General features: G+C 35.6%; 1 protein-coding gene across 10 annotated transcripts in view; it reads right to left on the bottom strand.

Moving 5' to 3' along the window:
• FIP1L1 (factor interacting with PAPOLA and CPSF1) overlaps positions 1-24,634 on the bottom strand; it is a 99,322-nt gene that overhangs the window by 73,627 nt on the left and 1,061 nt on the right. For 6 of the 10 annotated variants that reach the window (XM_069105232.1, XM_069105234.1, XM_069105233.1 and 3 more), the window contains exons 2-8: positions 24,029-24,068; positions 16,159-16,216; positions 13,509-13,612; positions 11,107-11,171; positions 7,189-7,296; positions 6,573-6,688; positions 6,233-6,301 (exon numbers count right to left, since the gene is read on the bottom strand). In XM_069105232.1, the coding sequence (XP_068961333.1) occupies positions 6,233-6,301; positions 6,573-6,688; positions 7,189-7,296; positions 11,107-11,171; positions 13,509-13,612; positions 16,159-16,216; positions 24,029-24,068 (560 nt within the window). The remainder of the gene's footprint in view (positions 1-6,232; positions 6,302-6,572; positions 6,689-7,188; positions 7,297-11,106; positions 11,172-13,508; positions 13,613-16,158; positions 16,217-24,028; positions 24,069-24,634) is intronic. The other 4 variants (XM_069105235.1, XM_069105236.1, XM_069105241.1 and 1 more) reach the window with 1 other exon arrangement.

Here is a 24,634-nt window from a genome sequence, read left to right as displayed (position 1 = left end):
AGCATTTAATACCTGACATTTGGTTAGTCTGCTGTATTGTTTCTTCCAAGATCCAAAATTCCTTGAGTGATATTTTCAATCAATATTAAGTACAAGCTAAGTTTGTGATGGAGTCCCAAGACAGGACAAAGCAAAGTGATAGTGCAGAAAGAGGACTTAAGGAGTCAGGAAACATGGATTCAAATGCTGTTTCTGACACTTCCCACCTTACCCGCTGGGGGGAGGGGAGGGGCATGAGAGGGGTCAGAAAGGAGAGGGGGAAGGAAAATCATCTCACCCTTTTACACCTGTTTGCTCCTCTACAAAATGAGGGTAGGAGTAGGTAGGGGGAGGGTAACTGCACCCTCCATTTTTGGGGGCTATCACTTTACATAAATGTGAGTTACACCCCAGACAAATTTCTCATTAACAAAGAAGGTTAACTGTCTGAACTAATGTTAAGACATATTCACAGAAGATTTTCACCCTAAAAGTACTTCCCAATGACAAAGTCAGGCTAAGGTGAGGGGTGGGTACATTTCAAGAGTCCCAGAGGGACTCCATGAGTTCAGAGTTAATTTTCTTATTGCTTAATTGGACACCCAAAGTCTAAATGACAACTTTAGCTCATAAAAATGACAAATTTTTATTAAGCTAGATGGGAGTACTAAGATTTCAAGGAAAACTATTTTATATCAAGAATTTTTAAGTAAATGCTAAGTAGCAGACATGAATGTAAAGCACACTACATAAGGAAAAATAAAAAACTAGACAGGCAGAAGAAAAAAACACCTGAGGTAGCAATTATGAAGAAAAATTAATAAAGCCACACATGCCATTATTAAACAATGTGATCTGGAAACAAGAGTATGCCATGCAAGAGCGAGGAAGTGAGTCTCTCATTGGATCCAGTATTTTTCAATGTATTTTGCCCAGTTTTAGTCCTACATCGAGATGGCTCTGGAGAACTGACAACCTACATTCTCATTCACTGTTTACTCTCTCTTTTCCTGCTTATAGCTTGCCAAGTGTAGCTACAGAAAGCCCAAGTTAAACACTTGCACTTCTACAAATTCATGCTCCCCAAACTTGGCAAAGTCCTCAGGGATGACTAATAGCTCAAAATTTTATACCTTTTTAGTGGACTTGCTGTTACATAGTAGTGGCCTCCAAAATTTTTTGACTGAGTACTCCTACTGACAACATTTTTTCCTGGTTTGTATGCTGGAAGTTTGTGGGCGATTTCTCTAAAGATACTGATACAACTATTGCAGGAAGGGTTTGTCTTGAGGGTTCAATGCCACACTCACTTTGGGGACCACTGTCTTACAGTTGTTTATTTCCTAATTTTTTTCATTCATCAAAAAGCCACCTTCCTTCTGTCCCCCCAATTTTGCTTCTTTCTCATCACTTATCTGGCACTAGAAATGTTCAGAGGGAGGCTAGATCACCACTTACTGCATAGGCAATTTTGAGGTTTCTTCTAATTCAGTCTATGATTTCTACTTTAAGGAGATGCAAGCCTCCTAAGCTTTTTTCTAATAGCTATGCATTTTTATCCATAAGCTTTTGTCTTTCCCACCTGTTAGGGGAAGAAATGTCCTACCTTTTTTTAAAGATTAACACTTCATCCATCCAGAAAAAGAACTAATGAGTCTGAATCCAGATTGAACCATACTATTTTCTTTTTTTGTTTTGTTTTTCTTTCTCATGGGTTTTCCCTTTTGTTATGATTCTTTTTTTCATAACATGACTAGGGTGGAAATATGTTTAATATTACTGTACTTGTATAGCCTATATCAGATTGCATGCCGTCTTGGGGAGGGGGAAAATTGGAACACAAAATCTTATAAAAATGAATGCTGAAGATGAAAAATAAATAAAATCCATTTCAGCTTGGGTCTGGGATCCAATCTCCTTGTTCCTCTTCAGAGATCTTGCTCCATCAATTATGTCCCCGTTTTCTCACATTTCCTACCTTTCCTCCCTTAATAGCTACTTCCTCTTTATTTTCAACATGCTCAGTTCTTTTTATTATAAAAAGAACCCTGCTACCCATCTTGAGTATCTTTTCCTTTCCAATTTTCAAAAGCAGTCTTTTAATTGTTGCCTCTCACAACTCATTCATTCCTCCACACCCTGAAATCTGAGATCCACCCCTATTACTTTACCAACAATACTTTTTCAAAGATTATTAAGGAATTCCTAATTGTTATTCAATTCCTCTTCCTCAAATCTGATCCTCACTTTTTGCTACATTTGGCATTGCTGAACTTGTCCAGTTTTGAAATTTGCTTATCCTTAAGTTTTTGTGACACTGCCCTTTCTTTCTAGCTCTTTACTGGCTTCTTCTCTGTCTGCTTTTGTTAGTTATTTTTATTCCTTCCATCCCTTAGACACTGTCCAGGGTTTAATTTCTATCCTCCCCCACTCTTCCCTGAGCTTTCTTTTAAGTTCCAGACACACATTTCTAACTTCCTAAAGCTGTTTCACTGACTTCAAACTGAACTTTTACTTGAACTAAGATCATTAAACCCTCCCTCCCTGCAAAAGCTGCTCTACCTATTAATAGATAGTATAGGAATATATTTATCAATCACTCCCTCTCTGCTACACTCAATCCCACCAAATATTCCTTTCCAATATTTCTCTATGTTCTTCAGCGCCAATACTAGTATCCTAGTTCAGGTTCTCATTACTTCTCACATGGATAACTGCAATGAATTCTGAATTAGTCTCTTTCCTTCCATTCTTTCTTTTCAATATATCACATATATCACTTTATGTCCCCTGCTCAAAGAAATCCAAAGGCTCCTCCACTGCCTCCCAAATAAAGGTTAAAATTCTTAGTGTAACTCCAGTGATACTGCAGAAAGAATACTAAATTTATAGAATCGAACTGATTTTGAGCTGGCAGGGACTTCAGAGGCCATGTAGTTCAATGGTTTTCAAAGGATGTGCCCTGCTTCTCCAGGTGTGCTGCCAAGTGGTCATCTCAACCCTGGGCATTTTTCCTCCCCTTCCTATTTCTCTCCCTACTCTTCAGTTGCAATTTTCTGCCAGCTTCTTCCAGGCTTAGTAATCTGCAGGGTTACAACTGCATTTCTATCCCTAGAAGCAGTAAAGGAGGCTAAATCGTGGGAAGTAAAGAAAGAAAAAGGTGAGGAAAGGCAAAGGATGGGAAGAGTATTCTCTAGCCCTAGGAAAGGGTATGGGGCTTGGAGGCATGGATACTTGGGAACATGTTTGTATTTGCATATAAAATCAAATGTTCAGTTTTCTGTAATTCCCAAAGGCCTCAGTTGTGAGCAAAGTCCAAACACCTCACCATTCAGATAAGAAACCTGAAGCCCAAAGAGTTCCTGACTTGTCTAAGGACACAAAAGTCCTAAAACAACAGAGCTGAGAAATGAACATAGGTCCTTTAATTCTAAATTCTTTGCACATCCTACTGCATAACTGTGCTTGTCTTTGGAATCTAGAATCGAAGGACCTAGTTAAAATTCCTGGCTCTGCTTCTTACTACCTGAGCGCCTGTATAAATCACAGCCTTGCTAGGCCTCACTTTTTTATCTGTAAAATAAAGGGGTTAGACAAGGTAATCTCTCAGGTCCCTTCTAACTACAATTCTTATGATCGTAGTCTCTTCTATATTTCAAATTACTATTCTTCACAAAACTCCCATTTTAGGCGAATCAGACTACTCACTCTTCCTTGAACTCTCCCCATATTTTCCTACCTCCTTGACTTCTGTTTAACAGTCTGCTGAACCTAGGAGGGAGAAGTCTTCTGATTATTCCAGATGAAAGTCACTTCTTCCCCAAAATGCTAAGGGCACAATATATCTCTCCCTCTTATATGCTAATGTACATGAGAGTTACGTTAGTGCTTCATTTTCTTCTAGAAACTGAGCTCCCAGGCAGGGACCTTCATAACCTAATGGTGCTCTGCATACAGGTAGTAGACAAATGTTTTTCAAATTAAACTAGATAACATTCTCTGATGGCTGAGACCACAAGTTACAATTCTATTATGTTCTTCTTAAGACCTCACATAATGGATACCGACATAGTAAAGTCTATGTAATGTTAGATAAAAAGCAGGTAATCACACCTGTAGGCAGTGATATGAAAATGAAAGGATCTTTAAGTTACATTAGGGAATTACTATTGTATAATTTTTTATATAGAAATTTAAATCAAGGGGCAGATAGATGGTGCAGTGAATAGAGCACCAGCCCTGGAGTCAGGAGAACCTGAGATCAAATTCGGCCTCAGACACTTAACACAAAAACTAGCCATGTGACCTTAGGCAAGTCACTTAACCCCAACTGCCCTCCAAAAAATAAAATAAAATAAAATAAATCAATAAGATTAAAGATGTCAAAAATCCTTTTGTTACATTAAAAAGACTATCAATTAATAAAATTTTATCTACACTTTGAAAAGATGCTTTAAATTTTTTCTTATATTTTTCCCAAGATTTTTTAAAAACACACATGTAATATAAAGAATATTAATTCCTAAATTAAACTCTCTATTAGATCAACACATAAGTTGGGGATATTATTATTCTGCCAGATAAGCCATCAGGTAACACATCAAAATTTTAAATCTTATTTCATTTAAGATACCAGACACAGAATGAAGCACTAGATTTCTTTGCATTTGAAAGCAACTTTAGACTAATTTCTAGAATGGTACCTCCCATATATAACTCACTCTTATGGCTGCCTACAATGGGAAACCAAGCCCCTTTCATTTTCTCTCTCCTGGCTTAGAAGAGTCCACTGTAGAAGAAAGGAAGTAAAGCATACAGAAGCAGTTGTTTAGAAAAAGAGTTTTCATTTGGGGCACAGAAAAGAAGAATGGGAAAAAATATATATAAGAGAATTGTTTTCCATCATTAAAACAAGCCTGCCATTTTAACTGATCACTGATGAGATAAGAAAATACTCAAGTTACATGAAGATGTGGATCCAATTAAGAAAGCACCCAAAAAACTCCTGATAAATTCAGAATATGACAGAAATAATCTACTACAATAAAAATATCTGCAGCAAAGACCAGATACTTACCACATGCAAAAAGTAAACTGAGGCAGCCAGGTGGTGCAGTAAGAGCGCCGGCCCGGGGTCAGGAGACCCGGGATCGGGTTCCGGCCTCAGATACTTAACACCCACACAAAATAACTGGCCGTGTAACCTTTAGCAAGTTACTTAACCCCAATTGCTTTAAAAAAAAAAAAAAGTAAACTGAGATTAAATTCAGCATTAAAAGTACTGAGTTCCAGGAGAGCTGCCACTCCTGGAAAAATTATCCATGCAGCATATCTGTAAGATGGCAATTTTAGGGGGAGGGTTACAGTTCAGAAGTGGGTATAAAACTTCACATCCAGTCCATAGAGGGCACAAGAGTACATATATCAATATAGTTAACTACTTTTAACCTATTCCCCAATGCCAGTCTCCATGAAGACCAGGTCTCAAAAGAGAGAAGAAACGTATGTACACTAAAAGTATAACTACTGCTTGAATCCACTATCAAGTATATATGTGTACATATGCAAATGCGGACAGGAGTGTGTGAATTCAGTTGGGGTGAGCTGTTATTGTACTTTTATTTCTTCTAATTAGTCTGAAGACAAGGACTGGGCCAGTCTTGGTGCCCTTTATACAAACCTACTTCTAAGTAGTTCATAAGTAGAAAATTACAATGCTTTATGCCACTCCACTGAATAATGGACATTCACTGGATGGCTAATATGTTTTCATTAGACTAAATTATGAAAGGGCTTTTCATCAATAAAATAAGTATCAAATGAAAATAGATAAGCTCTGTCTTCTTTCAGAGTACATGTGAGAAGTGTAAAAAATTAAATACTCCAACTTCACTATTCAAAGATAACGCTATGACCTATATAAACATATATATATGTATATATATATATATATAGCATTTGCCTAGAATGTTGGCATGTAATTTTAATATCCTAAAACTATATAATTTAAAATAAGGTAATAAAGTACAAACAGTTTCACCTGGCATTTGTTAGTATAGTAGGCTACTAATAACTCACATGCTTGCAGCAGTGGAGACAAAACAGTTCAGCAAATTTGTAAGTCACCAGGAAGCTGAGAGTTTGAAAAAAAAGTAGCTACTTCCACTTCAATCTTGTCACTATAAGTAGTGGTATGGGAAGCATACTCAAGAACAAAAATGAGAGCAACCAAGGATAATTTACTAAAATTCACCTTAAAAAGATTGTATCTGCCATCTTGGATCTCTGCACCTGGTGTAACTTCCATAGTATAGTCTTCGGCCTAAGTTAAATAACATATTCCCCATTAAGATACCACACAATTTTGAATTAGCTACTAGTTGTAGCTAGTCTGTCACAGGAAAGTAAGAACAATATTGAGAAACATTAATGAGAAACTCTGGAAGGGAAGGGAGAAAGAACAAATTCATTAACAAAGGAGAAAGAATGGCATTCCAAACTGCAGTAATATTGCAGTTAACCACCTTCATAGGGGGAAAAAGTGACTGGGGTATGGGCAGGGAAAGAGGAATGATACAATATTTACTAATTACCGTAATTTTATTGGGTATTAATTCAAGTCCCATTCGTATCCTCTTTTGTTTTTCACAGTAAGCTTTCCATGTATCTTCATTAAAACCGTAATTAAAGTAATCAGAGAGATCAGCACCTATAAATTAAACACATTTTTTAATGCACAAGTACGTTCTGGTTCAGAGAACCAACAAAAAATAAACTAAAAATTGACTATGTTGAAACTACACTAATTCTGAATACTTGTTACATTTTTTCCTAGTGTTAATATATTAGTGGGAAATAAATGTGTTTACACATTCTCTGTGTATGTATATGCATATGAAAATTATATATATGATATTCCTTTTCTATAGCAATTACTAGTATTTACAATTCACTAAAATCATACTAATTCTATCTCAGATAGCATTTAATTAACTATATTTAAGAAATGTCATCAATATATAATTGGAACTAAGTATATTCAAATACAGTGCCCAGATCTAACTTTTCTGATATTACTGAAGAAAAAATTAAAAACGAACCATTTAACACAAAACTGTTTGAATGAAAATATATGACTAGGAAAACAATAAAAAAAATGCCTGCTCTACCCCAAGTACCGTGTACTGTGTTATAAATGAGTAATATTACCTGGTTTCCGCCATGGTTTATCTTCAAAAGAATCCAAATCTACTTCCAACAGTGGAACTCCATTAATGCTTCCAGGTGCATCAAGATCTACACCTTTGACTTTTGTCCCTATTAGGAAAAATTACGTAACAGCTATTTAGCCCTGTAGTCAATCCATATGCCATATATGTTACATTCCTACGTAGTTTATGCTAAGGAGGAACAAGTGAAGTAAAAAGAAGTCAGATTTATATGTGGAGAAACAAAGAAAAGATGAGTAGTAGCCCCCTTTATTTATGTATTTGTTTATTTGCCAAGGGGAAATCCAGAAACACAGGATTAAACCAAATTAAGGTATTTGCTATAAAAAGATTTTTGATTTTGATCTGGATCTATGTTTTTATCAGTATGTATAAGGATTTCCTCTGCTGATCCTGAATGGCAACTAGCCCATAACCTTATAGTTTTAAGAGTGGGCAATAAGAGATTGTGATCTAAAACATGACCATACAACCAGTATCTGTCCAAGGTAGCCCTCTATCAACTACAGTACACTGCATTTCTGACTCCAAAATACCAATTTATAATGCTTTAGTTTGATCTCTGAATTTAATTTGTTCAAGAAAACATTTGCAAAGAGTAGTACCATGAAATAAAACTGGAAAGAGAGACTGGATTCAGAAAATTCCAGGATAAAATTGTACTTTATCCTGCTGAGAGGAGGAGAGGAGAGGCACAGTATGGAAAAGGGGAGGGGGTGGAAAGGAGACTGAAAATTCACAATAAAATATCTGACTCAGAAGTTGGAGCTCATGGTATCCTGGAGGCTGAATCCAAACCCTTCAATTACAGATAAGAAAAATGAGAACCAATTTCAAACAATGTAAATGTTAAAAGGGCAAATTTCCCTTCCTTTAAAAAAAAGCCAGGAAAAGAAAATGTAATAAGTATGCAAATTAAATAGTCACAAGTTCTACTCCCATGCCCCAGCACAACCAGAAGATCCTAGGCTGTCAGAGAATATAGTAGCACAAAGCAAGCTTTAGCAGTATTTTCCATGCTGGAAAGGCTTTGAGTTCAGTCCCAGCAATAAACTGTGTCTATTCTCTAAGAAATATCAAACTTAATATAAAGAGTCTTGTCTTCCAGAAGACTAATAACTTTTTTGGCTATGGAAATCTAGGAAACAAACAAAACCATGAAATTATGCAAAGTTCTGCGTGAAGTCACTTGATATCTGAGCTGTGGTGTTGGTGGCAGAGTGGGAAAAGGGCAATGACAGCACTAAAACGATCAGCCTACTTATAAACATCAACTTGGCTATCGGTACTCTAAATGGGAGATCCTCAGTCAATGAATGACATCAATTTGGATATTCTCAGTAAAACTGTAACTCAAAAACAAAAGCAAGTTAAACTTAAAGCTAAACAAAAGAATGGCTACATGTTCTCCTTGGAGATACAAATAAAGGAGTAAATTTTTCTTTCAGGGCCACCAGAAATGTTTCATGGGCTATTTGTTCATCTTGAAATGTAATGCTTAAAATACCCATTTGCAAAAAATGTCATAAGTATGAATGTAGATTATGTGCCAAGGAAAAAAGTTGCAGAAACTCCATGAGAGACTCAATAAATACTTTTCCAAATTAAATATTGATACTGAATGTCTTCAATGCAAAAATGTATAAAAAAAGTTAAAAAATATAATTCCTAAGTAAAATAAGAGCGGACAATTGAGTACAAAACAGCTTCTTATTTATCAAACACAAAAACTTCCTTTAAGAAAAGTAAGTACCGGGGGTGGCTAGGTGGTACAGTGAATAGACCACCAGCCCTGGAGTCAGGAGGAACTGAGTTCAAATCTGGCCTCAGACACTTAACACAAAAACTAGCCTGTGACCTTGGGCAAGTCACTTAACCCCAACTGCCCTACCTTCCTCCCTCCAAAAAGCAAAAAAAAAAAAAAAAAAAAAGTGTAAGCACGGGGCAGCTCGGTGGCACAGCGGATAGAGCACTTGCCCTGGAATCAGGAGGACCTGAGTTAAAATTTGGCCTTAGACACTTGATACACTTACTAGCTGTGTGACCTTCGGCAAGTCACTTAACCCCAATTGCCTTGCCTTCCCCCTCCAAAAAAAAAAAAAAAAAAGAAAAGAGTAAGCAAACAATGGATATGCTGAGTACTACATTAATAGCTGTGTATATTGTTAGCATAAAGAATTGGGGGAAAAAAACCCAGAAGACTAAAAGTAATAAAAAGATGTGCTGTCATGAAAATGAAACCATTTTAACCTGACTTAAGCTATCAGTACCAAAAAAATTGGAAGCAGGTAGAATAAGGGATATCACCACAGATTATACCAATTTTCTGAAAACTATTTACTCAGGTAAATCAGTTGTGCAGAGGAAACCAAAAGAACTTAGAAACCACTTCAACATATACTTGGTCTTCTTGTCAAGTAAAGATATAGCAACTAAGATCATTATGGTTTTCAAATATAAACTGAGAAGCAATAGAAAGTAAAACTAGTAGAAAGTTTGACAACAAACCTAACTGAGCAGTCATTCCAAAGGTTTTCTTTTCTTTTTCTTGCTCTTTGGAGGGGAAAGGTAGGGCAATTGGGGTTAAGTGACTTGCCCAAGGTCACACGGCTAGTTTTTGTGTTAAGTGCCTGAGGCCGGATGTGAACTCAGGTCCTCCTGACTCCAGGGGCGGTGCTCTAATTCACTGTGCCACCTAGTTGCCCCTAAAGTTTTTTAATGATGAAATTGGAAGATGGACAAAGAAGAGACAAAAAATTGTAAAGATCAATCAAAATTACTCTAACAAATTGTTTCATGATCAAAGACAGTGAAGCTATAGCATCTGGACTCTAATATTACTTCCCCTGATCTGTAGCTGGTAGAGATGAAAATGACACCTGGTCATGATCCATAAAAAAGTATACACAGAGATACATGGTAAATGAGACAGAAATTGGGGAACATTGAAGGGTTAAATATCAAGGTATCTGAAAACAGGAAGGATAGCAAAGATCTAGGGAAAATGCCGGACATTATATAAGCACACATATAAGCATATATACATACAGCAAGAAAGAACTTCAGTAATCACAAGTGAACATGACTGCTTTCCCATTTCTATAAAATATGAGAGAAATCTAAGCACACACTAAAGTGGCTAAGATTTTCCCAATAGTAAAGTATCACTCAACTGAATGAAAATTGTAGAGAATGTTAACATGCCACTTGATTACTAAAAATCTGATTCTATAGAGAATAGGTTGGCAAACTATGGACTCACTTGAAGGTCAAGGCTTGAAGCCTGTTCTTATAACTAAAAATGGCTGCTACATTTTTAAGTACTGTAAAACATTAAAAAATATAAAAGACATTCTTGCTGTTAGCTTGCGGGTCATACGAAAATAGGTGGTAAAGGCCAGAACTGAGCAACCCCAACCATATAGCAAAATGCTTCCTCAAAGGTTCAGCTTCAACAGCTGTATCTCATGTCAAAATCAAATATGATTTCTTCATTAATTATAAAAATAAAGGTAACTTTGTTAGCCCTCTGATAATTGTCAAGAGAGGCATAAAACAAGGAGACTATAATGGAGATATAATGGCAAAATATATTAGCTACCTTCATGGAGGATGTTCTCCAAGGGTATACTTGGCTGGTATGACAGACTGAGATACCTGAGATCATTGTAGTAGAAGATATTTATACAAAACACATATTGGGATTTTGCATTTGTCAGAACAAATACAATTTACTGGAAATGTCATATAAAAAGCTTAATGGCAGGTTTAGTAAATAAAATTCCTAACTTATTTATATGTCAGTACCATTTAACACTTAATTTTTAACTTCTCCTGAATGACTTTTTACCAATAATATTTTCATCAATTTTTACTCATGACAATATGCCAATTTTACCTGCAGCTCCATAAACTCTTCCTCCTGTCTTGATATTAAGATTTACAGGTGCTGTTCCATAGCTCCTAAAAGTAAAAATTACATTAAGAAGCTTAATCAAAGTAATGTCAGCAAAAATTCCAATGCATTCAGATAAATTACACAATACAAAATCTGAATGAATTATTGTGTACTCATCAAGATAAATTTACATTAAAAGATATTTTCATTTAAAGATTCAAAACCATAGGTTGAAATAAAAGATAAACATGGTCAATACTGTACTAGGTAGAATTCTACCTTTAGATGAGCTTGGCTAACTGTATAATTTTATTCTGAAAACAACTCTGTAGGGCAGTTAGGTGCCACAGTGAATAGAGCACCAGCCCTGAAGTCAGGAGGACCTGAGTTCAATGTGACCTCAGACACTTGACATACTTAATAGCTGTGTGACCTTGGGCAAGTCACTTAACCCCAACTGCCTTTCCTTTCCCTCTCCAAAAAAACAGAAAACTTTGTAAAATTATTTTTCTATTATACATTTTATTTCCTTCCTGTGGCAACTATTTTGTGATTTCCTCAAACATAAGTTTAAACATTACAGATTAAACTCACTTTATGCTGTATGTGTAGTCTTGGGGGAAAAAAAGTTCAGTCCCAAGGAAACTTTCATCAAAATGTGTCTCCCTAACAAACTTGCTTCATTTTAGCAAGGCATTCCTATAGGAAAAATCTGACCCCAGCTTGTAACAAAAAAGACTTAACTGTGAACCTTTCCATCATCCTTTGGGTGAACACAAACTTTAAAGTACAAAGATTTAAAAAAGTTTCAAGTCACTTAAGATTTTGGCATTCTAGGACTATCATTAATAATGTGCTTACTAAACTGTGACAAGTGATATCACTACCAGGACTATAACACAAAGAAATTAAAAAGAAAAAGGATCAAATATGCACAAAAATATTTATAGCTGCTTTTTTTTTTTATAACAACAAAGAACTGGAAACTAAGGGAGGTGTTCATAAATTGAGGAATGTCTGAACAAATCATGGAATACAAATGCAATGGAATATTACTGTGCCAAAGAAATGATGAATAGAAAAAAAGTGATGAAATATAGTTTCATAAAAACATAGGAAGACAAATTCAAAGTGATGCAGACTGAAATGAGCAGAACCAGGAAAACATTTTATATTAATTACAACATCGTAAAAACAAACATATCTGAAAGAATTAAAACCTCAACAAAATGACCAAGCACAATTCCAGAAGAAAAAAGGCTGGAGATCATTAAAACAAATTAGTTTCTTAACTTCCAGCGAAGCTGCTCTTTTCCTCTTATTCAATTCAGGGCCCAGTTCCTTGTTTATCCATAGTATCTGCTTAAGATATATGTGCTACTGAACAAGTACTAGCAAATGTCTTTCAACTACACATCTGAACAACAATTCATTTGTTTCCTTTGTGGACAGTTATTCAAACTTTTTAGTTTGAACAGTGATTTCATCAAATAGACTGCAATATTCTGGGTATTATTGCAATCAGGCACAGTGTTCTTTGTAAATATGAGCATATGGAAGACCTCACCACCTACAGAGAATCCCTTTTATATACAATTATGTACTGTGCATATATTTTCTATATAACAAGACATAAAATCATGTCTTGTGTGATTTTAATAGAAGACTGAACAAAACTATTTGTAGCATTACATCCTTTCAGGAATCATTTATAATTTTAATGTTTGAATTAGAGGCATCTTGTCTTTGATGCCATTTTGCTCTATAGAATACTGTTTTGGTTAACAGAAAAAAAATTTAAATATGAACTCTAGTTTGGGTAAGCCAATCAATAAGAAACTGGTAAAAGGAGATACAAGTATACTCTACTATCATTCCTGACTAGTGTTTGTTTTATCCTCAATATGTTATGACTCACCCAATGCCTTGAAACTTCATTGTAACCTCAATCAGTCAACTGTTGAGGATGCAAACTGGATGATGGGGGACAATTCAAGAGAGTTCTTAATCCTCAACAGTATTAATTTCTTTTCATGTAAAATCACTTACAATTACACCATATTGGTCTGTGTATGAGTATTATCTCTATGGAACTGCCTCCATGTGATGTTTTGCCTAATTTAACGTTTTCATGGAAACAACTGATATTAGGTAGGATATACCATAGTTGTGAAAAAGAAACTCTTTCCATTTAATTTGACAAATATTTTTCCCCTTTAATTTCAGTAAAACAATGTAACACTTTCTGTAGTAAAAATTTAATGCAGATTTACTTGGTTTCCTAGGTTAAGGAATGGTAGAGAAATGGAAAAAGAATATAGCCAACAACTATTTTGATTTGATATGTACACTTTATGTCTCAAGAGGCTTTTAGTTTATTACTCTTTTAAAAGTTAACTCACCCATACTGTGGTGCTCCAGTTTTAATATCACCAATGGTGACATGAACATCATCTTCATCATCATCACTGTCACTCTCACTGTCATCTTCAGTCTCAGTCACTTTCTACAAAGAGAATAATTTAAAAGATTCTTCAGCTACCTAATTTATTATCAAATATTCACAAGGGTTACAAGAGGTAAAAAGTGAACTGTGGTATTGAACCACAATTTCCTTAATTATCTTGGGATGACAATCTTGCTTCACTAGATGATCAGTTGGTTTTATCATTTCCAACTCTGAGCTTGATGTTACATGTGAAGAAGGAGAAGCAAAAAATTCTGGCACATTTTTCTTAGTAATATGATGCTTAGCATATGTGTGCACATCAATATATAAATGTTTGAGTAGCTATATCTATAGACCTCTCTTCTTTGAGGTGAAGGCAGGAGTTATTTGTGAGGGAGCTGTCTTTTTGGTTCCAATTGTAAGTTTTGTGTCCAAACACAAAGAAGCCAAGAGTAACACAGCTGGAGTATGGTTCCATATAAAAGTTCAAGCTGGGCAATTCACTGGTCTTGCCTTTCCTGAGAAAAGGTGAAAATATTTATCTTACTGACAGAATCCTGGGTAGAAACAATGCCCCATATAGCCAACTATGGTATCTGAAAGTGACCAGGATCTTTTTCAAAATACTTTTCTAATGCTATTCCATTGAACCTGGGTTTGAATTCTGGCTCTGTCACCTATTACCCATGTATCACAGGAATCTAAAAGCTTCACTGGGCCTCAATTTCCTGATCTATAAAAGGGGAGGTAATAGGAGGGTGAAGGGGTGGGTTGGTTGGCCTTAATGACTTTAATAAAGTCTGTTCTAGCTCTAAATCCACAGGCTTTAAACATAAACAGTACCTAACTTAGAATATTGTGTCCAAAAGGGTCTTTTCTTAAGTTGGACAATATTCTCAAAGAAATGTTACTAATAGTAAAGTCTTTAGCACAATCCCTCTAAGTTAAATTAACTTAAAACACAAATATAGAATGTAAACATTTTGTGCTACAATGTTCCTATGTGAAAATGCCTTTATAATTCTTGGTTTGCCAGGGTCACATAATACCCTTGCCTAAACATAGTGAGAGCAGGAACTCCCTCAGCTAGACCCAGGCTACTCTGAGAGAATGGTGCTCTACTTTTGTGAGAAGCTAGAAGAGGAATGCAACAATTCAGATATGGAGTTATAAGGACCAGGGCTAAATACAGAGATCACTGCTTGGGTTGGCTCCAGCTGTTGTTTTCTTCTACTCAACTACATCCCCCTCTCTACTTCCCTTTTTGGTTTAATAACTCTTTCCCCATAAACCTTATTTAAGGATGCATGTATATACACATGAGTACTTCCTTTTCTATTGTACCAACTGTTGTCTCCCAACAGGATTTCCTCTCAAGCCTAATGTGGAATCAATCGATTAGCAAGCATTTATTAAGTGCCTACTACATGACAGACAGTATGCCAGCTTCTAGAAAATCAAATACAAAGGGAGTCTAGTTTCATAGCTTTGAATGAATTTTCCTGTCCCTCAAATGTATAGACCTTGTAAGGTTCAAAGGATTTTACATGCTAAAATGGAAGACTAAATATGTAGGGAAGGTTCCTTTATATGCCTGTTTTCCCAATTCTCTTTTTTCAATTGGATGCTGTACAAAAAAAATTTATATTTAAGCAATAAATGTTGAGGCTTTGAATGAGAAATTAACATAGATTTTTTTTTTATATATTTCAGAAGAAAATAAGATTCAAACTATCCTAACCAACTTATCAAAAGAATTGAGGTTAGGTGAACACAAAACCTAAACACTTAATTTGCTAAGGAAGTGGAAGGATAGAAATGTGTAAAAGGAGGATGGGGTAGGGGAATGGCAGGGTTTACATATTCTCCTTGTCCCTTGTCATTATCATCAGATGCTGGACTGGCCTGAGATGGAAAAAGAGTGACAGGAGGGTAAACTGTATAGGAGCAGGGGAAGGGGGAGAGGGTTGAAGAGGAAAGATTCCTGGTAGCAACAAGCAGGGAAGAAGAGTGCCTGTGGAGATCCAGTTACTACCGCAGAGGTTGTCCATCCTGGCTCAAAGTCAGGGAACATTTTGACAAATACAGAGCAATTTCATGGTTTGGATGTGACACGAGGACTTTGTGACTCAGTGCCTAAAATGTTATAATTCTTTGAGTAGGCACTGGAAAAACCTAATCAAATTGAGAGGATAATTATTTATGACTATCCATTATGAGCAAACTACTCTGGCTATGATTCCCCTAAAGATGTAATATTCTGAGAAAGCAGAACACAGTAACAATAATAAAAGCTTGAATTTACATAGTTTTTTTGGAGTTCAGAAAGTATTTTCCTTAAAGCTGTCATGTGCAGTAGAAAATTAGAAATATATTATCCCCAATAAGGGTACTGAGGTTAATAGAGGCTAAGTGACTTGTTTGGTCTCAATCACTATTAATTGGTTCCTATATCTTTAGATTACAAATCCAATGCTTTTTTGATAAGATCAAGTTCTATACTCATAAAGGCTTACTTTAAGCAAAGGGACACAATTCTCTAAAAAACACCCTAAAGTATATAAGAATTATGCTAGCCTGATAATAGACATAATTAAACTTACCGGTTTTGATATCCCATTTTCTGCAGTTTCATCTTCAATTCCAGATGGAGGATTAGCACTTAAAAAATAAAACACACTCAAGTCAGTTATAACTAGTGTATAAACACTATCATATACCACATTATAGCATTTTTAAGGTCATTCATTCAAAAAATATAATTGACTGGCACAAATCAGACAATGGTACCTGGCTTCAAACCACTTATCGTCTTGTTTGGGGCAAGGAGGGGGGCTGGGGTTGTGGTGGTTAAGATAAGGAATATATGCAAATAAAAATAAAAGGGAATGTGATGAAGTAGTGAAAGGAACAAAAAATGACATTAGATGATATCTACATAAATAAGTAGATAGATACTTTAAGGTTTACACTACCTTTTCTTACATTACAAATGAGGCCACCTCTTTGGGCAAGTAAAACAAATCACTGATCATTACACAACTAAGTGAGTCAGATTTCAAAATGGGTCTCCTGACCCCAATTTAAGTGCTCTTCTTACTATATCATGCAGTTATGAGAGTTTAAATGTAATTAGAGATTATTTTTGGCTGATGAGAAGTACTTATACTAGCCAACTCTTTCTCTAAATCAATGGCCTATAATTTAATTGCCGATTAACAAGTAGTTTAAAATGGCAAGAACCAGGAAACTATTTTAAGTGATTATATAGAAAAGCATCCTCTGATTTAGCAAAAACTATTCTCTCGATTTTAATCTTAAAATTCCTATAATCTGAGATCAGCTCAAATAGCTTCTTTACTTTTCCTGTCTTCCTTACAGGATTAATGTAACTACCGCCATCACATTACCTTACATGAAGAGTTAAAAAAATAACTAATGTTTATATTATGACCAAAATGAATTTTTTGGGTAAAGATACCTGGTACTACACTAAGCCTTTGTCAGAAAGAAGTTTCCAATATCTATATGACTTGGTACAATGGGAATCATTAACAACCTCATGTTGTAAGAAATGATGAATGTGATGAATACAGAGAAGCACGAAAAGCTCTATGAACTGAAAGAGTAAAAGTAGAGCCAAGAAAACAATATGCACAATGCCTATACAACAATGTAAATGAAATGACCCACAAAAAATTAAGTCACCAAAATTATAAAGAACTAGCATTATTTGAAGGAAGAGATATGAGAAGATACTGCCATACTATCCCTTTGCAGAAGTGGGTGGTTCACAAGTATTGTATATTATAAATACTTTCAGAGATTTCCTCTCCTTTTCCTTTTTTTGTCTTTGAAAATATAATTATTTATTTTAAGAGACAGCTCTGTGAGGGGGAGGGAGAAGGATACGGGAGCAAATTAAGGTGATACTAAAAAAAAAAATCAAGAAAAACTTATTTAAAAAACTCAACAAGATAAACACACTTGACAGAAAAGAATTGTGAGGAACAAACCAACTAGATGGCCTGTCAAAAACCTTTTAAATATTTGGTGTCATGGCTCAGGAAAAGCCTCATATTTTCCATATTAAATCCAGTGTTCTTTGAAATAGATTTAAAATGTATGATGTTCTTGTTTTATTGATATTTTTTTAAATCATTTATTTTCAAATATAGATCACTCCAAGAAATGAAAGATTTTTTTTTAATTAAGCACAATGAACAGAGATTAACACCTGACAGCATATTACTCATCTGTCCACATCCCTGATCCTCCACCTCTTCAAGAGGTATGGTTTTATGAATTCTTCTTGGTCATTATAATTTATACATTACTCAATTGTATTTGTTTTTTCCATTTACATTGCTGCAGTAAATATATATATATATATATATATAGTTGACTTCACTCTACATCAGTTTGTCTTCTCATGTTTTAATGAATTCTTTATATTCCTTGTTTTTTATAGGACAATACTATGCCATTATATTTACAGACCAATATTTGTTTAGTCATTCCCTATTCCTACTGATTTTGTTTCCAGTTCTTTGTTACCACAGAAAGTGCTGTAATGAGAAGATTATTCCCCCTGCTTCTTTGAAAAAACTGAGGATTCATGGATGTGGAATACCATATGAGATGTCAAACTTTTTTTACGTGCCAGTACTCCAGAACTTTTTTTTAAATAAGAGATGGCTTTCTGGGAAGATATCCCTTTTATAGAGAAAGGATGATGCATCAGCAAATGCATGTAATATAAAGACAAAAGATACCACTAAAAGTGTTAATTTTTTAAAAGTACTGCAATGAGTATTTTGGCACATATGAACACACACACACACCACGGTATCTTTTGCTTCTACATTTTTCAGAGTGTGTGTGTGTGTGTGTGTGTGTGTGTGTGTGTGTGTTACACAGACAGACACATGGAACTTTCTATGTTTGACAGAAACCTCCTTAAGGTATATATTTAGCAATGGGATGTCTGGATCAAAGAGCATGGACATTTTAGTCACTTAAAAAAGAAATTCCAAAATTGTTTCCATAATAGTTGGAGAAATTAACAGCTGTATCAATAGGTTATTAGTGTGCCTGTCTTCCCCCAGCACCTCCAATATGAAGTATCTATTCCTCTTGTCATCTCTGCCAATTTACTAGTCATCAAGTATAATTTGTTTCAATTGCAGTAATTCATGAAGATTCTTTTAATAATAAATAAAGTAAGGAATAAGTAAGGATTTTCAAGTCAACAAATATTTACTAAGCACTTATGTGACCAGCGGTGTGCTAAGTTTTAGAGAAATAGAGAAAGGTAAAAACGGTATTCAATCTCAAGGAGCTCAGAATCTAATGGAGTAGGGAGAGGAACAGAAGAAACCATGTACATTCAGGATAAATTAAAGATAAACTGAGAGGAAAGGCACTTGAATTAAGGAGAATCTAGAAAGGTTTCTTGCAAAAGTTAGGATTTAGGTGAAACATGAAAAAAGCCAGAGAAGCCAGGAGACACAGGGGAAGAGGGAAAGACCTTCAGGTTTGGGGGACCGCCAGTGAAAACACACAGAAATAGGAGATGAAGAATCATAGAAAAAGAAAAGCGAGGAGGCTAGCAACACTGAATCTTAGAATACATGAAGCAGTAAGAATGGAAGAAAATAATGACTGGAAAAGTGTGGTGGGTTATGAAGGGCTTTGAAAGCCGAGATGAGTATTTTATATTTGATTATGGAAGTAATATGGAGCCACTAGGTGATAAGGTTTGAATCACACTTTAGGAAGATCACTTTGACAGCTGAGTCAGCTGATGGACTGGAATGGGGAAACAGCAAGCAAAAGACCAACTGGAAGTCTACTGTAGTGATCCAGGCACAATGTCAGTGTCAAGGTAAAGAAAGGCAGTAAATGCTAGAGATATTTCATAGACAGAATGGAGCAGACTTAGTACCCTTGTGACTGGTGGGGGTACAATGGTGGAAGGGGGTATCTGAGTGAAAAAAAACTAAGGACTCAAGAATGACACCAAGGCTGTGAGCCTGGATGACTGGGAGACAGTGGTGTCCATGACTATACTAGAGAAGTCTGGAAAAGGAAGAATTTAGGGAAAAAATTCACTTTTTTTTTTTTAAGCAATTGGGGTTAAGTAACTTGCCCAAGATTACAAGGGCCAGTTATTTTGTTGTGGGTGTTAAGTATCTGAGGCCAGACAGCGCTCTTACTCACTATGCCACCTAGCCACCCCTGAGAAAATTCACTTTGGGAAATTTGGAAGTGTTGTGTTTAAGAATTATATTGGACATCCAATACAATTCGTAGTTGCAAATGCAAGACTGGAATTCAGCAGTTAAGTACCAGGACTCCAGAACTTTTAATAAAATAAAAGATCTGAGAATCACCTGCATAGAGATGTTTGATAACTGAATCTATAGGAGTTGATGAGCTCGCCAAGAAAAAAATATAGATGGAGAAGAGGGCCCAAAATAACAGACACAACCTGGATGAAGATCCAGCAAGGGAAACTGAGGAGTGTTCAAACATGTTGAATAACCAGGAGAAAGCAACATCACAAAAACATGGACAAGAGAAACCAAGGTCAAGAAACTGAAGAAATGAATTAAGAGGGTAGAGAGAAATCAAGAAGGATGACTATTGAAAAAAGGCCATTAGATTTGTCAACTAAGAGATCACTGGCAAGATACTGAAGAGAGGAATTTCAGTTAAATGATAAGGGTGGAAGTCAGACTGTGGAGAGTTAAGAGAGTGAAAGAAAAGGAAGCAGAGGAACACCCTACACAAGGAATTCTGTCATGAAAGCAAGGAGCTATATAGGATGCTATTTAGATGAAATGAAAAAATAAAGAGGATTTTTCTGAGACAAAGAAGACATGGGGGCGGCCAGGTAGCACAGGGAGTAAGAGCACCGGCTCCAGTGTTGGGATAACCTGGGGATTGAATCCGGGCTCAGACACTTAGCACCCACCCAGAAACACCTGGCTGTGCAACCTTGAGCAAGTTACTTAACCCCGATTGCTTTATTAAAAAAAAAAAAAAAAGACATGGCCCTGTTTGTAGGGAGCAGAAAACAGCCAGCAGATAGGGAGATACGGAGGAATAGTAAGAAAGCTGGCGATCTATTAGAGAATTCTGTATGGAACAAGATCACTTGTGTATGTAAACGTGTTTGTCTTGCCAAAGAGCAGGGCTACCTCTTCCTGGGGGACAAGAGTGAAGGAGGAGATAGCAGCACAAGACATAAGAATGAGGTGTGATGGAGAAAAGGGAGCTCTTAACAAATGGCCTTTTTTTTTTTTTCAATTAAATATGAGGCAAGGTTCTCAGCTGGGAGGACAAGGGGAAGGAGCAAGAGGTCTAACAAGGGATGAAAAGGTACTATGGTGAGTGGGATACTGAATCAATGATAGAGGTATAAAAGGTTGCCTGGCCCCAAAGAGAGGTCAGTTGAAATTATATAACATATATTTTAGTGGACACTATCAGCACAATTTTATTATTTTATCTAGCTTTGTTGAATAGCATATGAATGGAATTAAGGCAGTGGATGATGGGAGTAATTTAAGTCTGGGGCTTAGGGCAAGATAGCTGATAGATAGGATAAGGTTCATAAAAGGGTCAAGATGGGTAAGGGAGAAGAGGAGTGTAGCCAGTGTAGAAGTGATGGCCTGGGGAAGACGTGAGAGGCAAAAGAATTAGAAGTAATAGTGAGGATAAGTAACAGGGTAAGGGGTTCCAAGGTAGGAATGTGAACATATTATGATCAGATAAAGGAATTTCAGAGTAATGATAATTAATATTTCTTTGATAACAAAAGCCTCCCATTTCTGTAAAAATACTTCCTGAACTGTCTTCCCTCCTGACAGTTTGTTGGTTTCCTACCCATCCTTTAAAACTTTAGAGATGCACTTGAAAGAATGATGGATTTCAAGTCAGAAGAGTGTGGTTCACATTCCGGCTCTGTCACTTATTACCTGTGTGAGCCTGAGTAATTCACTTAAACCTCTCTGGGCTTCAGGTTCTTCATGTGTAAAATGAGGCAATTTGACCATATAACCCAATGTACACTCTGGCTCTAAATCTATGAATACAACTAAAATGATCCTTTTTCCACAAAGTCTTTCTTCATTTTATCCCCAACAATTTTTCCCTTATTCATTCATCAAACATTTATTTAGTATCTGCAGACGACTTACTGTATTAGGATGGGGAATGGTATAAAATTTAATCACATCATGATCCCTGCTCTTATGCAACTTAAGCATCAAGACTAAGAAAGAAAGACAACTGCAGTACACAAACTGCATGAGAAATGTGTTAGAATGGGAACACAAACTGGTATGTTAAGTGCATCACGACCAATCATCATAATGAGCCATTAATCGTTAAAGGTGAATTTTTGAAATTTAGTCAAAATGCAAAATGAAATGCACCAGCAGTACTTATATGGTGCTAATTTTAAAAAAATTTAAATTAACCCAAATAAAACTTATGAAATAAGTTATTATTGCTGATTGTAATTTTAAGGATTCAGATGACTAGATCAAAATATCAAAACTAAGAATTTCAGCCTTTCTGATGAATAAACCAACAAACACGGCCTTTATCATATAGTATAATCAGATTTACAAACTTTCTAACACTAATCTAATGTTAATAAAAGACTATACCACTGAAGTCCTTTCTCAAAATATAAGACTACTGCAACAATAAGAAGCAAAGACTGACAACAATTTAGTTCAAATTATTCAGAACTGATATGGGTAATCTTTAACTTAGGAATGAGCTGCCTTTTAAAAACTTATTTAAAAAAAACTGGAATAGAAATTGAAAATTTATTAGGTTCCAAGTGTTGCTCACAAAAATCTACTAAACTCAAAATGTAGGCAAACTTAAAAGAACTGGAGTCCACTTTTATGTAGTGAAGTACTTTTTCCAAAAAATCTGTGAAATTGCAAGTATTAGTATTCATACCCTCATTCTACAAATAAGGAAACCAAAGCTTCAGGAGGTTAGATGTCTTGTCCAAGGTAACAACTAGAAGTGCTGGATACTTTCTACATCCCAATTTTGATGGATTTGAATTGATTTCTCAAAGTAATTTTGGTTTGTGTTTTTCCAGTTTTTAGTTTTTTTTTTTCCTTCTGGAGGGCAATTGGGGTTAAGTAACTTGCCCAAGGTTACACGGCTAGTTTTTTTGTGTGGGTGTTAAATGTCTGAGGCCAGAACCAAACTTGGGTCCTCCTGACTCCGGGGCCGGTACTTTACTCACTGCGCCAACTAGCCGCCCCGAGTGCTGGATACTTTTAACCAAGGTCTTCCAACTCAGACATTTTGCTCTTTCTACTACAAAGTTATAATATGAGCAGTCTAGGAAGGCTTATAAGTGGCAAAGGCAGTAGTATATGAACCAAAGTCTCCTAAATCTTCTCAGTGGTTTCTTCTGTATCTAGAAATTCTCTATAAGCTGAAATTCTTTCACACTGGTCTATGGGCTTAGTAGTAAAGAGGCAGAGCAGTATAGAGTTCGCAATTTGTTTATATGGTGTGTTGGTAAATTAAATTTTTATAGACTGGCGATTTCATGTATATTAACTCAATAAAAGGAAGCCATACATTCACCCTAGCACATCAAACAAAGACAGACTCTTCTAACAAAGCACTAAGCCATTTAAACAAATTGGTAAGAGGTAATTTTCTTGGCTACTGTATTATTAATTTTGATTATTACACTAGTTAGGATTTTAGAAAAGCCTAATGAATGTATAAGCTTAAAATTTTCCTGTCTGCATATACATTTACTGAATTCACTGTAAGGTAGTAAATAATAATAAAAAAAATTGTGAGAATAACAAAAGCTATCATGACCTAAGTCTGATTTTTTAGCAAAAGAGGTAGCCTGGCATAAGGAATCAAAAGGTGGCCTAGCAGCCGACGTGACTTGACACATAATAGTTGTGTGACTCTTGGGAATTCATTTAATTTCTCTCCTTACTCTAGGAAACTCTAAGACTGTAAGTTGTAAAGAAGATTGGAGTCTGTATTAGTAGGAGTTTCCTCACACAAAATTTCCCAATACCAATGAAATCAAAGGTTTAGTCTCTATCCCTAAGCTGCTGACAGAATCTAGAAAATTTTTTTCTATATTTTATGAACAGGTCCATAAAAATTTAATCAACTACAAATTTCAACTTAACCTTGAAAATTCCATATAAAATTCATTCTTAACTGTTAAGAATTGTGAGATTAGGGGCGGCCAGGTAGCACAGCGAGTAAGAGCACCGGCTCCAGTGTTGAGAAGACCTGGAGATCGAATCCGGGTTTAGACACTTAGCACCCACCCAGAAACACCTGGCCGTGTAACCTTGAGCAAGTTACTTAACCACGATTGCTTAATTAAAAAAAAAAAATGTGAGAATGGTGCCACTACATCATGATGTATCAATTGGCAATTTCACCAACCTGGCATTTTCTTCTTCTGGCCTTTCAACTTCATTTTCATCTGTCAAGGAAAAAAAACCCAAAACAAATGAATTATCAATGAATCTTTACTTTAAAACTGGAAGCCCAAATACTAACCCAATCTTCCAAAATTCACCCTGCGTATCACATACAGATATGTTTTTTCTTACAAATATCTAAAAAACTGTGATTTTCAGATTTCTTAAAAATAGAAAATCAGACTTCATTTCCATATTTAAGTTAAAATTTTCCGAGTGCTGAGCTCTTGAATCTCATAATTTAAAATTTATTTAATGCTGCTGAGAAACTGTTCCTGCCAAACAGTTTAATTTTAGTTCCATCAAAGGGATGCAAGGCACAGACTTGTATTTTCTTAACTACGTGATTCCAAAAACATGACAATATCCAGAAAACACTTGGATGCCACTACACTTGTTCAAATGTCAAACATCTGGCTGCTTGATAGAGGCAAACAGTATCAAATACAAGGTTAAATTCTCTTTTAGAAATAAGCCCATGATAAACTAACTTATAAGGCTTAAAGAGATGTCAGTAGGACAGTGATGGAGGCCAAACCCATTTACTCCACAAATGTTTATTAACCAG

This window comes from Petaurus breviceps, unplaced genomic scaffold (assembly GCF_028583685.1).
Source record: "Petaurus breviceps papuanus isolate PSGF00001 unplaced genomic scaffold, PetGlider_PUasm1.0 76, whole genome shotgun sequence".
Classification (NCBI taxonomy): domain Eukaryota; kingdom Metazoa; phylum Chordata; class Mammalia; order Diprotodontia; family Petauridae; genus Petaurus; species Petaurus breviceps.
This window is presented reverse-complemented; position numbering and strand designations above follow the sequence as displayed.